This window comes from Podarcis vaucheri (assembly GCF_965113315.1).
Source record: "Podarcis vaucheri genome assembly, chromosome: 6".
Lineage (NCBI taxonomy): Eukaryota > Metazoa > Chordata > Lepidosauria > Squamata > Lacertidae > Podarcis > Podarcis vaucheri.
This window is the reverse complement of record NC_138764.1, coordinates 96,847,995-96,861,290: the sequence shown is the minus strand read 5'-3', so window position 1 is coordinate 96,861,290 and position 13,296 is coordinate 96,847,995. Positions and strand designations below refer to the sequence as shown.

General features: G+C 40.8%; 1 protein-coding gene across 3 annotated transcripts in view; it reads right to left on the bottom strand.

The window, feature by feature from the left end:
- Nucleotides 1–5,092: 5,092 nt before the first annotated feature.
- The window catches only part of OSBPL2 (oxysterol binding protein like 2), an 81,294-nt gene continuing 73,090 nt past the window's right edge, over nucleotides 5,093–13,296 (bottom strand). For all 3 annotated transcript variants that reach the window (XM_082226217.1, XM_082226218.1, XM_082226216.1), the window contains 5 exons: nucleotides 12,794–12,917; nucleotides 11,575–11,694; nucleotides 9,769–9,892; nucleotides 8,956–9,046; nucleotides 5,093–7,723 (listed from right to left, as the gene is read on the bottom strand). In XM_082226217.1, the coding sequence (XP_082082343.1) occupies nucleotides 7,621–7,723; nucleotides 8,956–9,046; nucleotides 9,769–9,892; nucleotides 11,575–11,694; nucleotides 12,794–12,917 (562 nt within the window). In that variant the 3' untranslated portion in view covers nucleotides 5,093–7,620. The remainder of the gene's footprint in view (nucleotides 7,724–8,955; nucleotides 9,047–9,768; nucleotides 9,893–11,574; nucleotides 11,695–12,793; nucleotides 12,918–13,296) is intronic.

The window sequence follows — 13,296 nt, the reverse complement described above, 5'->3', positions numbered from 1 at the left end:
CAGGGACATCGCCTTGCCAATAAAGGCCCATATAGTTAAAGCTATGGTTTTCCCAGTAGTGATGTATAGAAGTGAGAGCTGGACCATAAAGAAGGCTGATCGCCGAAGAATTGATGCTTTTGAATTATGGTGCTGGAGGAGACTCTTGAGAGTCCCATGGACTGCAAGAAGATCAAATCTATCCATTCTGAAGGAAATCAGCCCTGAGTGCTCACTGGAAGGACAGATCCTGAAGCTGAGACTCCAATACTTTGGCCACCTCATGAGAAGAGTAGACTCCCTGGAAAAGACCCTGATGTTGGGAAAGATGGAGGGCACAAGGAGAAGGGGACGACAGAGAGTGAGATGGTTGGATCGTGTTCTCGAAGCTACCAGCATGAGTTTGAGCAAACTGCTGGAGGCAGTGGAAGACAGGAGTGCCTTGCATGCTCTGGTCCATGGGGTCACAAAGAGTCGGAAACAACTAAACAGCAACAATAATATATGGGGAGTGATTCGTAAATCGAATATTCATCACTTAAGAGTATAAAATTATGTGTGGCATGCAGAAAGCGGGTAAAGGTTTTCTTCTCACACAATGCTAGAACTCGTGAGCATCCACTGAAGCTGAATGCTGGAAGGTTTAGCACAGATGAAAGAAAGTACTTCAAGCAGAAAGTTGTTTAATCTGTAGAACTCTCTGCCGCAAGAGGCAGTGGTGGCCACTGACTTGGGTAGCTTTGAAAGAGGGTTTGACAAATCCATGGAGGATAAGTCTATCAGTGGCTATTAGCCATGAAGACTATTGCTCACATTGAATACCAGTTGCTGGAAACCAGAGGAGGTGAAAGAGCTGTTGTGCTCAGGTTCTGCTCTCTGGTTTCCCACGAGGATCTGGCTGGCCACTGTTAGAACGGGATACTGGAATAGATGGGCCATTGCCCTAGGAACGCAGAGTAATTTATTTCCCCTCCCTCCCTTTTTTTGTTAACAACAGAGCCATGGTGTGGCACAGGACTGGGCAATGTCAGGTTCTCAACTGCTAAACACTGCAATATACTGATATATCACAATGTCTGAAATAAGGATGGAGCTATGCAGAGGCATTGCCTGGCTTCATGGGTTTTCCCACATTGTGATTTTTGCATCACACACACACACATATCATGATTTGCAATATACTGCCAGGTCAAAAATTATGAAACCGATATCAAGAGATGGATTTCAAACTGGTTTTGGTCAATATATCATCCAGCTTGGCTGTAAACCTCTCTGAAAACAAGGTCAGAGGTGTGAGGGCCAGTTGCTGGATAAGGGAGGAGAGTTCAATCTGCACAAGCTGAGAGACACTCCTTCAGTTGGCATGTAGGTTGAGAGAAGTTATATGTTAATATATTACAGTGGTACCTTGGTTCCCAAACAGCTTAGTTGTCAAACAGATCAGCTCCCGAACACTGCAAACCTGGAAGTAAGTGTTCCGGTTTGCGAATGTTTGCTGAATGTCCTCAAGTCAGGAAAATTTATATTCATCCCACTATGGATGTTCTGGAATTGAATTATCAGGGCATTTAGCAAACTCTTTGCTCTTTTGGTGTAGGCAGTGTCCTGGTATTGAAATTACAGTCCTTACTAATTTCAACCTGAATACCCTTTTCAGTATCACAGGTGCTCTCACAGTGGCTCAGAAAAGATGATAAGCAACCAAAACATAGTTGAAATCCCATCACTTTAATAATAAGAAAATATATTTTAAAATTCTAAAACAGAGCAGTATTAAAAAAAATCATAATAACCTAACAGTTTCGAGTTCATGACGGTGGGCCCTTTGTCATTTCCTCCACTGCATCACCCTTGTATCAAATGTGTTCCATCCTTCAAGCCTCCTACCCATGTAGAGGCAATGGGGATGTGATATTTCTTTATCCCTCCTTCAATATGCTTGTGCAGGAGTTGGGCCTCACAAATAAAGGATGCTGCACCATACCAGTTCCAGGAGAGAACTTGACGATTTCTTTCCTCCTCTCATGAAGCTGCGGAATGGGAAGAAGATGCATATGAACCACTTCTCCCACTGCTACTCAGATGGCAAAAGCGCAAGAAGGTCCAGGCAATCAAAAGTTGGCAACTTCATTACAGCAGCAGTTGGTGCAGTGGGAGGTACATGCAAGGATGGCATATACGATTTCAAGTTTTTTTGGGGGGGGTTTAGGACCTTGGGTCCACCACTGTAAGAACATTGTAACTACATTTCTCTACAAATGATAAACAATGTAAAGGTATGTGTGAGGGCACATCCCTAGGATCAGTTTAACTGGGTCATGTTGTTTTCATTGAAAGCAGGATCAGGGCCGGCCCTGCCATGCCACAGGTTCAAGCAACATGCTTCAGGTGGTACCAGGTGAGGATGTGCATGAAAGACTGGCAGGGATTAAGTGCAGCAACAAAAGTTTTTTTAAATAACTTGGCAATAGTGGGGAGGGGGGTGCCATTGGGGGTCTAATTCAAGAAGGAAAGGGTTACTGGGCTGGCACTGAGCAGAGCTTCATCCACTCCAGCTGGGTCAATGTGGCAAAGGTGTTATCAGCTCTTATTTTGAAATAAATATCTGGGAATAATATTTGTCAAATGAGTCAGAGTCGGGGGAGGAGAGGAACCCTGCTAAGAATCAATGACAAAGCAAGAGTTGGAAGTAACTTGTCTTCTCCAAAACAACCTTTATTCAGATTTACAGTTTTAACATTTATGTCCACAAACCTGTACAGACTTCTCTAAAAAGGTAAATATGATTTTTTATATAGTTAATATAGATGGGTATTGACAGTTATTAAATATTATAAAAATAAATCCATTTCACTAAAGCCTCTTATTTATTTATTTTATTATTATTATTATCCTCTGACGTTCTCATGCAATGTGGATAAGGCAAAAAAATACAGTGGGCACAATCTGCCAGGAACTGCTCACCAGCGCAAACCCCATTGAAGTGACTTGGAGTTCCATTTGCACACACCATGCACAACTGGAGCAGCGAAATGCTCTCTTGCAAGCCCGTTTTGTTTCAAATGAGGTTTGGCTGACAGAAATTCCAAGTAGACTGTGAAAGGTATGTAAATAATCATTAAGAGGGATACAGCAAAATAAGTAAGGCAAAATAGAACAGCAATAGCAGCAGAGAGTGGACTGGGAAAGGGGAAATATATATATATATATATAGTTTAATTTTTCCATGCTATAAAAATCATACTAAAAAATCAATTTTTCTGTGTTAGAACTGTTAGCTTTACATAAATTTAAATATTGCTTTATTTTACAATTAACCCGAAAGCACATGTGTATTTTGAGAGGCAACATTACAGTACATTATCAAATTAATTTAAGAATTAAAACACTACATAAACAGGAACAGCTACATTTTATCTGCAACATTAAAATACAGAATACAGTAAACAGGAGAAAGATTAAAGACCACACTAGGCACCTGACTGTTTGCATGATTACATCACAAAGTTTTTATTAAGTTTTTTAGAATCACAAGCTACCTGAATATTACAATTTGTGATCTGAAGCCTCTTGCAACCTTTGTAGATTTGGGATGGAACCCTTGGAAGCAAAAATTGTATCAAAATTCTAATGAAACGTGTTTGTGGCTCATATGTACGTGCTCATTAATTTATGATTACTCACTTCAAAAGAAAATAGATGTGACTGCAAATGCAATTGTGTGGAGATTTTAATCTAAACATGGTTCATCTCTTAATCTGTGCCATGGATTAGTAAATGTACCATAAGGCAAAATAAATGGTTGCAGCTGTACGTTGTTATGATCCATCCCAAATTGTAGGCAAGGTGCAACAGCTACAAACCCAATTATACTTATATATCTTGGTGAAAATAAAAGTTTTACCAAGCTCAATCTATCAGGAAGGTGCACTTTCCAGAGTTAGTTTCATTTTCAGAGTCAGAAGGTAAAACAAATACTTTCTTAGCAGGATCTCGAATATTTTTTTCCTTTAAAATAAAAAAGTATCTATACCTTCCAGTCAATGTCATCCTGCCAGAGGACTCAAGTTATTCATAGTGTCATGCAAGTCTGGCATCCAGCCAAATCAGTTAAAATAATAATGTAGCCAATTCTGCTGTGTGTGGAAATGGATGTGGGAGCGGGTGAAGACTATCAGAGGTTTGTGGACACATTATATTTCTGCAGAATTGATCCCTTGGCAATTGGCTTTATCCAAGATTAATGCTCTACTGCCATCGTGCTATGCCAAAGGTAGTCTAGTGTTACCATTCTTGCTTCTAATTAAAAGTAATTCAAAGTAAACACAGCTACCTTCGGGCACAGCAAGAGGAATAGCAACGACCCCAACCGAAGGCCCACAGAGCTATTATGTGCACAGGCAGCCTTGCGCCAGCAGAGCATCCCTGTTTACTTCAGTGTTAACTGACAGCTTCATACAAGCGTTAGGGATGTGCATGTGGCATTCTCGCCAACACTGAAGCAGCAGCAGCAAGGAAGCCCTTCTTTAGAAAGGCAACCACCTGCACATCAAAGCCTGGGGATACCAACCAGCAGGGCTAATGTGTGCACAAGCCACAATTCAAACCAATACAACGGAAAGTGAGCAGCCAGGAAAATAAGTAACTCCACAAAAATATTTGCTTTAAGTTAAAATCTACCTTAACATTTAACATAATAAATTTCAAAAGTGCTTTTTCGCATGGAGGTGTCAAATGGTCAACTTTGTAAGGCAGTGCTTAAGTTATGGAGGTGGTACCAATAACAAGTGCAGGTTAAATGTAAACAAGCTAGGTGACTATCTTTTTTTTTCCTTTAAAAGACAATTTAATATTACAGTTAAAGCTTTTAAGGGCCTCAAACTTTAGTGTGTATTTTAATTGGAATCTATCCTCGTGCATTATATTTATATAAATTCCTGACCTAGCAATAGGCAGGTTAGAAATTAAAAGACAAAAGTGGGAGAATGTGTTTGCAGTTTTATAAACAAACATTTTCAGTGCAATTCATCATTTACAGAGTAGCAATTGCTAAACTAAACCTCCCACTATTTTCTCCAGGATAGGTGGCAGCTCAGACTTCCCTTGATTGGAACCTACCGACTTTTCTTCCCACTATGTGTTAAATGGATCTGTGCAGGCACCACCATTGTGGTCAGGAGTGTACCCGGGAAAGATGGGCAGGAGGTCTAATCTGTGGGCATGACTTACATGTACGTATACCAAATGCAGAATGAAAGTAATGGAAATTATTCCCTTAAAAATCAAATTGAGCATACTAATGGAAATAAAGCATGGATTTTAAACAGTTACATATTTAAAAACTGGAGAACGTTTCTCATCTTGAGATGCAAAAAAAACCCCTTGCCAACTTATTTTTAAGTTTTAAGCTGGGGCAACTGCATTTCTTCTGCAATTCAAAATTAAAAGTAATCCTTGCAAGCATTAGTGTAGCATGCCACAACTTGTCTATATACACAAGGTGGGAGTAGCTGTAACTTTTTAAAAATAAAGATATTGGCTTAAAATTCATTTTCCTCTACCATTGGCCAGAAGAGAGGAGAGGGAAATTGAATGTGGGCATCTTCCCTCCCTCCTTCCTGCCAGCTATCTGTTGGGAAAAGGGAGACAAAACAAAAAACTCAATGCTGTCAAGACTGGGACAAATGCTGGGCACAATATGAGCAACACATTAATTGTTCATGAGCAATTAACATAGTATTAGGAAGCAGGTGGTATTCATTCTTTGCAAGGGGAAATGGGAAATATACAAACTACAGTGGCACGAGTTGGGTGGTCCAGGTGACCTGAGGGAAGGGCATTCTCCATACGTTTTAAGCCCTGCTGAAATAAAGAATGTGAAGCTGCAATACTTGGCAGATTAATGCCCAAGGACAACATCAAGTTTAGTGCTAAAAACAAGGCACGCTAGTCAAAGACGGTTCTCTCAGTAGTGTCTTTTATTGCCTTGAATGCTTTCATGGGAACTTCTTTACTGGAAATATTAATGTAATGTGACTAAAATAATGCTGCAGTCAAATTTTCCTGCTCCATGGGCACTGCAACAAAATAGCTATGCAATCCCAACAGCTGTTTTTTAAATAAACCTCTCTAAAGCTTTACTTCTTTAGATGCACTTCAAATTTCAGGTCTTGGGTTGACATCTGCAAGTATGATGCTTCAAAATATATGTGAAAAGCAGACTGGACACCTTAAATATATAAAGTGGTAAATCTAGAATAGCCAAAATGCTATAGCCCCTCATATTATATCCACATAATTGATCACTAAATTGTCCTTGCAACCCCTCCTGATGTCAGTAATTTCAGTGAATTTCACAAGGAGCTTCTCTCTAATTTCATAGATTTCACAAATTTAACCATTTGTTTTTGAAAATGTTTTAAAATGGGTGAATTGCCCACTTGATTTTTCTTCAAGCCCACAGGTCGTCAGTAATGTTTACCTGACTTCTAGAAATGTATAAATAACCAGAAAAACACGCCCCGCCCCCATCCATGACTCAAATAGCTCAGGGGTTATATGGCTTTCCCAAAGTTTAAATCTGCAAAAATGAATCCACTCTCAATAAAGTTCATGAAAGCTTCTGTTAAATAATCCAGCTTTAGCCAAAAGGTAGCAGAAGGAATTGCTTTTCAAGAATCAGTCTTGACACAGTCAGTGCTTCAGAACAAGCATTAAAAAAACCACACCAAATCATGACCTTTTTGCAGATACATTCCAAGTAAATCCAAAGAGAAAGGAGTGTTTGTAAATATGCCTAAAAATCCTGAATAATGTCAACCTATCAAAGCAGGTATGTCTGAACAGAAGCAAAAATGTTTCTTACATGTTACACACAAAGCACCCTGGTCCTATAAATATTTCCAAAGTGTCATGTGTTTTAAAAGCAAAACATTCTGAAACTTCAAACAAGGAAGTGCCTGCTATGAACACCTACAAACCATGCCCAACATTCAATGCAGAAGTTTGTTTGGGGGAGCGGGGGAATCACAGGTACTTCATTTCATTGATAATCACAGTGCCCTAAAATTGAGGCAGAACAGAGTAACAGCTTCCGAAACTGCAAGTTAAGCCTAATGCTATATTTGTCAAACTTTTAAAATTACAGGCGATTCAGAAGACTCCCAAGAATTCCAGTTGCTCCGATTCTCATTAGATACCTTTCCAATGGCCACAAGCATATTTCTATCGTACCGATTCACCATTGTTGCTCCAAGTTCAGAATACTTAAAAGGCATCTCTTACTACTGACATTTAAGAAATTCCTTGGCTATCATCTTTATTTAAGAAGTTACACGTTGGGAGTCAGTACTGCCTCCCCTCTGGCTACACTGTGTTAGTTCTGGCCAAAAATAAAATGACAAATAAGGGGGAATGAAACAAAAACGTGCAAACCACTTTCCTCTGAAACATGATAATTTCAGGTTGCAGCTTTAGGGGGACATTTTGGCAATCAAAATTGTGACAATTCCTTCATTGATGACTGATAATTTTCATTAAAATTTAGCTTTAGAAAAAGGATGGTTTCTGGTCATGGCGGTGCCAGAGTCACTGGAGTAAAGTCTGCCGAACCTGGGCAAAGGAGCAACTGCATTCAAGATTTCAGTATATATCTGGACAGTCAAAGAAGTTTCTATCAAAGTACCCTCCTGAGTATAACCAGTCAGGAGTCCCAAGGTATGGATTGGTGCCCTGATAAAACCATCTGTGGAAAAAAGGAAGACAGTGGGTTGGGGAAATGTTAGGTGCAACCGTAAAATACATTAATAAAGCCTAACCTCTGTTGCCTAAACTCTGGTAACCTCCAGGCTAAATGACTGTAATGCGTTATACATAAAGCTGCCTTTGAAGATGGTTTAGAAACTGCAGCTGTTGCAGAATTCAGCATCCAGATTGCCGACTGGAGCAAGACAGTCCAAGAATATAAAACCAATTCTAGCATGACTACACTCTTAGTCTCCAGGTTCAATTCAAAGTGCTACTTTTGACCTATAAATGCCTCAAGGAAATTCTGTAACTTTTATGGTTCCGCCTTACTTCATTTTGCCCGCTTTTGTTGCACTATAATGCAGGAGTGCAGATGGCCCAGCATAAATCTGCAGCTAATGCACCATTACTGTGTGAATGATGTGTCACAGAACACACCCACACAAATGCTCCAGTCTGGAGGGTCCCACAGCCATACCTTAACCTGTCAGAGAAGCATAACCTCTGTCACTGGAGTATGATTAGAGTTATTACTTGCCCTTCACCAAAAGGTCCCCGTATGGGTTACAGCAATATAAAATACAGCATTGAAACAAATCACAACTAGAGTAGGTCCTATCTATCTAGTGTAAAATGCCAGGGTAAAGAGTTATGACCCTTCACTGGCTTTAAGGAGAACTTGCAGGTTCCCACCCAGTTCCCCCTTCAGCAACCCATCTGAGCATTAGGTCAGTTGCCAGCAGTGGCGTAGCGTGGGGGGTGCAGGGGGGGCCGGCCGCACCAGGCGCAACATCTGGGGGTTAGGGTTAGGGGGTGCAAATCCACGGGTTAGGGGGCGCAAATCCACGGGTTAGGGGGCACAAATTACTTGCCTTGCCCCGGGTGCTGACAACCCACGCTACGCCACTGGTTGCCAGCACTATTAACATTACTATTAATAACACTTATTGAGCACACTGCTGTAGTAGTACCAGAAAAGGCTGCACTGCTTCTCTCTACTGCTAATTAAGAAGGCACAGGGATTTCTGAGGAGGAAAAAGACTGCACAAACCGATTCTACACTACTTTGATCCTTATACCAACCTCATCTAGTTTCTCTGTTCACACAAATAGCCTCCCTCCTCAGAGTAAGCATGTTACCAACAAACATGCACTTGTGGTAATCTTCATATGGCCATAACTGCAAACAGCCTATCTGCACAGCCAGTTTCCGTTTCCACCATTAGTTACCTTGTTCTCCATTCAGCTTCATCTTTTGCACGTTCCTTACGAGCAGCTCTCTGCTTCTCTTCTAGTCTCTCTTTCTCTTTGCTAGCCAGATCTAACAGACATTTTAATAGGGACTGATTACTTTATAAAATAAGGAGAAAAAGTACAAAGGAATGGAAGGTAGAGAAACAAAATCCAGATAGTTTTAAGAACACATTTAAGGAAAGCTCACAAAGCAATTTTTATTCATTCTACTCAGACCACCACCTGAAACTTGGTCGCTGAAAGATGCCCAGACTTTGTTTTTAGCAAGTTGCCCAGAAAGGCAAATCCCATAATTGTGAGGGGTCTGCCAGCAGGAAGCAAAGCACCGCAATCCATTAACAGCTGCACCCTCCCATTCACCAAAGCAGCTCTACTAAAAAGTAACACAGCAGCATGACTCCAAGATTACAAAGGCATAACTGTCAGGTCTGAATCAAGGAGAAAGCACTGCAGCCTGATCACTAGACGAAGCTGGGTGGAATTAAGCCAACAGGGAGCTGTTCCGGAGTATCATTTTATAATTTGCAGTTTTATTATAATATGTGAAACCTGAAGCTTTAAGTAGTCCATAGGCAGTTACGTGGGTGACTACTTCCCCGCCCCCAGAGGCCCATTCTACCATCCACCTGCCTTGGGAACTTACTGAAGGGCAGGCTATAAATTTCTGCATTAACATAAATGAGAGGAAAGAGGCATGCAAAATGGCAGAATATAATGCTTGGGATTTCTAATCTGCATGGGCAGGCGGGCAGGCAGCCCCACTCCTAAAACCCACACACTCACACATACCAATTTCTCCACTCTCCATGTGTCTGATGTCTGGCCTCAATCGACAGTCAGTGGGAGCCAACACTTCTTCCATGCCTTTTTCTAGTTCATTGAGACTGACGGCAAAAGTGGTGAAATTGTACATCTTGAACAAAAAGAAAATGTGTTTATATTGTCAGGGTGCATTGACATTTGCATCCTATAAAGATGTGCTATGGCATTACCCACCAGTGCTATGCAGAGATAAGCGAGCAAGCCTTCCTCCTAAACAAAGTAACAGTGAGTGCTTGGGTGGAGATCCCCTCAGGGGAAGCACTGAAGGAAGAAGCGCTTTATTCTCTCCCCCTCCCCTCATTGGAAACTGCCATTAGCTGCATCGAAGAGAACACACAGGCGCCTGTGCTATGGGGCAAAGAAGACAGCATTGCTTTTAAATCCCATATATACTTCATTCCAAAATGTGCTGTGCTTCCTCAGAGGGCCTACTTTTATCAGAGAGCTAACAGCACAATCCTAACCTAACTCAGAGGTAAGTCTTGTTCATAAAATGGGGGTTACACTCAGGTAAGTGGAGTTAGAACTGCAGCCTACTATGCTAGGAGAAACTGCTGAGTCATTTGTCCGAGTCCTGTATGAACTGGTTGAACACTGAATCTGCCAAAAAAAGCAACCCAAAAATCAAAAACACCTCCGATAGAATCATAAGCAACGTCTGCCCAAGAACACAGAGATGGCAAGGCAATCAATCAGCGATGATGAAACACAGAACAGAAGCAATGTGAGAATGACCTGGAAGAGGTCATCTCTATTTTAGGGGGGGGGGCAAATTCACATCTCTCATAACAGCAAAAGCAGCACAAAAGGAAGCCCATTAACAACAGTCCTGCCATTTAAAAACACGCAACAGCCAAATAGAATTCTTTCAGTCCACAAGCACAAAATGTGGATTGATCATCAATATTAGAGATGTCTGCCCTGCTACAGGGAACGAGCACAGGAAACAGTCCAAAAAACAGGGAGTTTTCTATTGTGTTTTGTACGGAGATGATGCAAGAACAGACCATCAAAGTGAAATGTCAGTATTGGAGATCAATACTGTTTGGTTGCTTTGGAATACTTTTTGAGGTTGGAAATACTGTCTTTGGCGACCTGCCACAGCATTTTTGCACAACTGAAGAATATGCTTATGCATTATGGCATTTTGGAAAAGCTTGTGTTTAATAACCAAATTTAAATCAGCAGAATTTCAGTTATCTCTCTCATTCTGCCATAGTACTACCAGTCCTCATTATGGCCAAACAGGAAAAAAGTACAGATAGTGAAAAAAGAATCTTGAGGCAGGTTGATCCACATATATTATGTGGGTACATCAATAGGCAGCATGGCAACTGCTTACAGCTTGGAATGACCTCAGAGTTTCCTTTCCCCCTATAATTCCCACACTTTTAATGTAATATAAAAGAGTACTGGTAACCATCTCTACCTGGTGTTCCTTAAACCTTCCATGATAGGCAAATTAAAACATCTAATAACAACACTATTAATAGTAAGAATACAGAGTCCAAAGGTCAAGATAGATTCTCTCTCATTTGGTTGTAGCAGAGCTCAAGAGTAACAAAAAGTTTGTTCTCTTTCACTCTTTCTCTCTCTCATACACACACACACAAACACAAATTCTTACAGTAGGCATGTGGCTGATTGCTGTGAGAGCCGAATGCTAGATAGGCCTTTGGTCTGATTACTGTAGTGTGATTAGTCTACCTTACTTGATCTAGGTCTTTTGTATTATGTCACGGCTCCCAATATACCAATTAATAAGCAACTTACCTGGGATGAATTTGGTGGTCTAGTGCTTATCCTCCAAAGTAGCTTACTGCCAGGTACAACTTGCACAGTCTCTTGGATCTCTGGCATATCATCTGCTTCATCATTATCAGGATCATCACTCTTGAAACAAAGACATAGTTCAGGGAAAGTAAGAAGTATGTCAAGTTCAAAATGACACAGCATCTCTTCTCCTGCCCCCGCCCTCTTGATTCTCATGCTTTATCAGGGCTTTAAATCCTGATTAAATGTGATATAGAGCAAGGCCAGGGAAGGACAAGACACAGCCTCTTCTTCCCCTACCTGCAGCATATGGTTAATTAGGTTTTGTTTTTGTTTTGTTTTTTAAAAGGAAAGATGTAAAATAATCCTAACTGAAAATATGCCCTGCCTCTGAATTGATTTGGAGCCAGATTCCCAGGTGTTCCCCAGGTAGGTGGTGTTCCCCAGGTAGGTGGTGATCTGGTGCCCCAAATCAGGACTCCAGGACAAGTTGGGATGGGGGCTGTGAACAACCCTTTTCATTGCTCCTTTTATATTCTATTCCAGCCTCTATTCTCTTTTCTTCTGTTTTTGTTCATACAAACAAGCAAATATTAATTCCCCCCCCCCAAGGACCGTATGTAAGCTGGGGCCCAAAAATGGGGCCCCTCTCAAAATAACAGATGGTAACTCCCAAAACACAAATTCATCAAGAAAGGAGATTGGATATTGGTGCATTAAAATCTAGCTCTTGATCCCAGGAGATTTACAATCCACAGAGTACAGAAGAAGCGGGAGACAAAATGAAAACCTGAGATTGTTCACAGAGGGGCTCTATTAAAGGGTTTATTATATGCCCAAACAGAAAATGCCACAGAACAGCATAGCCTCAATTTACAGCTTTACAGCTAAAAAACCCCAATGCATCAGTAGCATTCTCATTTTTAACAATCTAATGTGAAGACGATAAGATGTGATTAAACTTGGACAGCAGCTTCTCCTAATTCTCATTCCAGGCAGATACTGAAGTCTGTGGGAGTTCACAAAACACTATAATTTGGAAGATCTGGACCCTTGTCACAAAGATAATCAAGTATAAGCTTTACTCAGTCCACCTAATACTGCATCAGTTTGGTTCCTTCCAATGTTTCCTTTTTGAGGAACACCTCATTTAAGTAGAAGAGTTGAAGTTTAAGAGTTTAAGTCCTCCTCCTGCCATCACAACATCAACAAACATTACCGGCTTTGGTTTCCTCTGGTCACCACCTCTCCTCTCGTTCTTCTTGTAGTTTTCGTAAGTGGAAGGATCAACACACCACAAACATTCTGTCCATTTGCCATAGATCACTGCAAGTTTCTTCTTACTGTTTATTTTGAAAAATAATAACACTGAACATAACTAAAGCCCATACTGTATTTAGTTCAGACCAAACTATGAGCAGAACTGCATGTTACTCTCAGCAAGGAGCTGCTGCTAAAAATGACATCCTATTGAGCTCACTGTTGCTCCTCTGTAACATGGAAGATGAGTCACTTGCATCTCAATATCATCAAAAAGTGTATTTAACTTTCCCACCATCAGAAGGCAACAAATGGGGGGTGGGGGTGGAAATGAACAATATGACACCACCAGGACACAGGAAGTGATCAAAACAATTGCAGGGGAAAGAGAGTTTTGTAGAGTTCAACTTGAACTTCCACTCTAAGATTATACAGTGGTGCCTCGCAAGACGAAATTAATTC